Source organism: Austrofundulus limnaeus, unplaced genomic scaffold (genome assembly GCF_001266775.1).
Source record: "Austrofundulus limnaeus strain Quisiro unplaced genomic scaffold, Austrofundulus_limnaeus-1.0 Scaffold398, whole genome shotgun sequence".
NCBI classification, from domain to species: Eukaryota; Metazoa; Chordata; class Actinopteri; order Cyprinodontiformes; family Rivulidae; genus Austrofundulus; species Austrofundulus limnaeus.
Genome location: NW_013952800.1, coordinates 488,885 through 491,422, shown reverse-complemented (window position 1 = coordinate 491,422; position 2,538 = coordinate 488,885). Strand labels below are relative to the sequence as shown.

General features: G+C 38.4%; 1 protein-coding gene across 1 annotated transcript in view; it reads left to right on the top strand.

The window, feature by feature from the left end:
* trim23 (tripartite motif containing 23) overlaps positions 1-2,538 on the top strand; it is a 15,298-nt gene that overhangs the window by 5,367 nt on the left and 7,393 nt on the right. The window contains exons 3-4 of the mRNA XM_014023948.1: positions 1,180-1,301; positions 1,451-1,729. Coding sequence (XP_013879402.1) covers positions 1,180-1,301; positions 1,451-1,729 — 401 coding nt within the window. The remainder of the gene's footprint in view (positions 1-1,179; positions 1,302-1,450; positions 1,730-2,538) is intronic.

Here is a 2,538-nt window from a genome sequence, read left to right as displayed (position 1 = left end):
GTTCTCAGGCCTGTGCGAGACCTGCTTTGAGGCAGTAACTCCTGTTTCTTCACTCGAGGTGACCCCTACACTGTCAACGCTCTCTGGTTTCATTTAAAAGAGTCCATCATCAGATATTGTCCAAGATTAACCTTCAGGGTGGATATAGCTCGCTAGCAGCCTCGCACCGAGGACCTATCCACGTCATCATTTACCCAGAATGCTTTGTGTGTAAATAAAATGGCTCCGTCTGTGTTAAAATATATTTTTTATGTCCAAGTTTAATAATGTGAGAGAAATCCACATTTTTCTGTTCATTCAGTCAGTGTTTAACACAGCTGGCACAATGAATTGTTAAAATGCTGTACCTTTTATTTAGTGTGTAAAAAAATAGCCCTTCATTAGGAAAATTGCCGCTTATCAATTAATCGTTAGTCGATCGATAAGATCAATCAACTTTAGATTAATCCATTAATTGATAACTTGCATCCCTAAATTCTACATTTAGTTTTTAGCTGTTAAAACTGCTGATAGTCTTTAATTATTTTTAGTTAACAGGTAGCATTTTGCTAGTTTAGCTTTTAGCTCATATTTTGCTTTTATTTAGCTTTAAAGGTTAATTTCAGCTTTTTTAAATCAAATTTCAGCAAAGTCAGTTCAGCTCTCAGCAGTCACATACAGTAATGTTCAAATAAATTGTAATTTTGTGAGTTAGTTTTTATTAGGGATGTTTCGATCCAGATTTTTTGGCTCCTGATACAATCCGATTTTTTTAATGATTAGTCTTTGTGACACCGATCCGATAGCTTTATTTCTTTATTTCTTTCAAAGTGACAAGGTTGGTAGTATTAAAGCGAGCCCTGCTGTTCCCACCACGAGAAACATCCAGTTCGCAGATTTTACAAGATGCAGTTTCAGCATCATTGTTTTCCATTGAAAAGTGTTCCCACACTGTGGACATGGTTACATGTGTGCGTCTTGACCTCTTAACGGCAGCTGTAAAGCACGATGATGCTGAAAACTGGATCGGCCCGATCACGTGACTAAATCTGATTCTACACCATTTTCACAAAATATCCATATCTGCCACAGATACTGAGTATCTGATCGGGACATCCCTAGTTTTTATTTCCTGAGTATATTTTTATTTAGTTTAATGTTTTTATTGTTAAAGTGGTATTTTTCTTCACATCTCCTCAGGGGACTCAGGTGTCTGGGGTCTGAAGAAGAACTTTGCTCTGCTTGAACTCTTGGAGCGACTTCAGAATGGAGCCACCAACCAGTCAGGAATGGCTGAAGATGCCCTGAAAGGCATGGGAGAAGTAAGACAACTTGCTTCTGAGTCTCTGGAAATCCAATCATTTTTACACCTGCTGCTGCCTTTGACCACATATTTCCTATATCTGCAGTGAATAATCCACACATTTCCTTTATTTGCAGTGTATAATCCACACATTTCCTTTTTCTGCAGTGTATAATCCGATGTGATGAGGACGAGAACCACACAGCCTCTATGTACTGCACTGTGTGTGCCACCCACCTGTGTGCCGAGTGCTCTCAGCTCACCCACTCCACTCGCACGCTGGCCAAGCACCGCCGGGTGCCTCTGGCCGATAAACCTCATGAAAAGATGCTGTGCCCTCAGCATCAGGTCCACGCCATTGAGTTTGTGTGTCTGGAGGAAGCCTGTCAGTCCGGGCCTCTCATGTGCTGTGTTTGTAAGGAGTATGGCAAACACCAGGGACATAAGGTAGACCAACAAATGCATGTGACCAAAAAATACATGTGACCAACAAATATATGTGACAAAGACATATACGTGACCAACACATTTATGTGACCAACAAATACAATATAAGTGACCAACAAACATATGTGACCAAGACATATATGTGACAAACAAATATAAGTGACCAACAAATATATGTGACCAACACAGATATGTGACCAACACATATATGTGACCAACAAATATATTTGACCAACAGTTCTAAGTGACCAACAAATATATGTGACCAACAAATAAATGTGACCAACAAATAAATGTGACCAACAAATGCATGTGACCAACAAATGCATGTGACCAACAAATACATGTGACCAACAAATAGATGTGACCAAGACATATACGTGACCAACACATTTATGTGACCAACAAAAACAATATAAGTGACCAACAAATATATGTCACCAACAAATATATGTGACCAAGACATATATGTGACAAACAAATATAAGTGACCAACAAATATATGTGACCAACACATATATGTGACCAAATATGTGTGACCAACACATATATGTGACCAACAAATATATGTGACCAACACATACAGTATGTGTGACCAACACATATATGTGACCAACGAATATATGTGACCAACAAATAAATGTGACCAACAAATAAATGTGACCAACACATATATGTGACCAACAACTGTATGTGACCAACACATATATGTGACCAACAAATATATGTGACCAACAAATATATTTGACCAACAGTTCTAAGTGACCAACAAATAAATGTGACCAACAAATAAATGTGACCAACACATA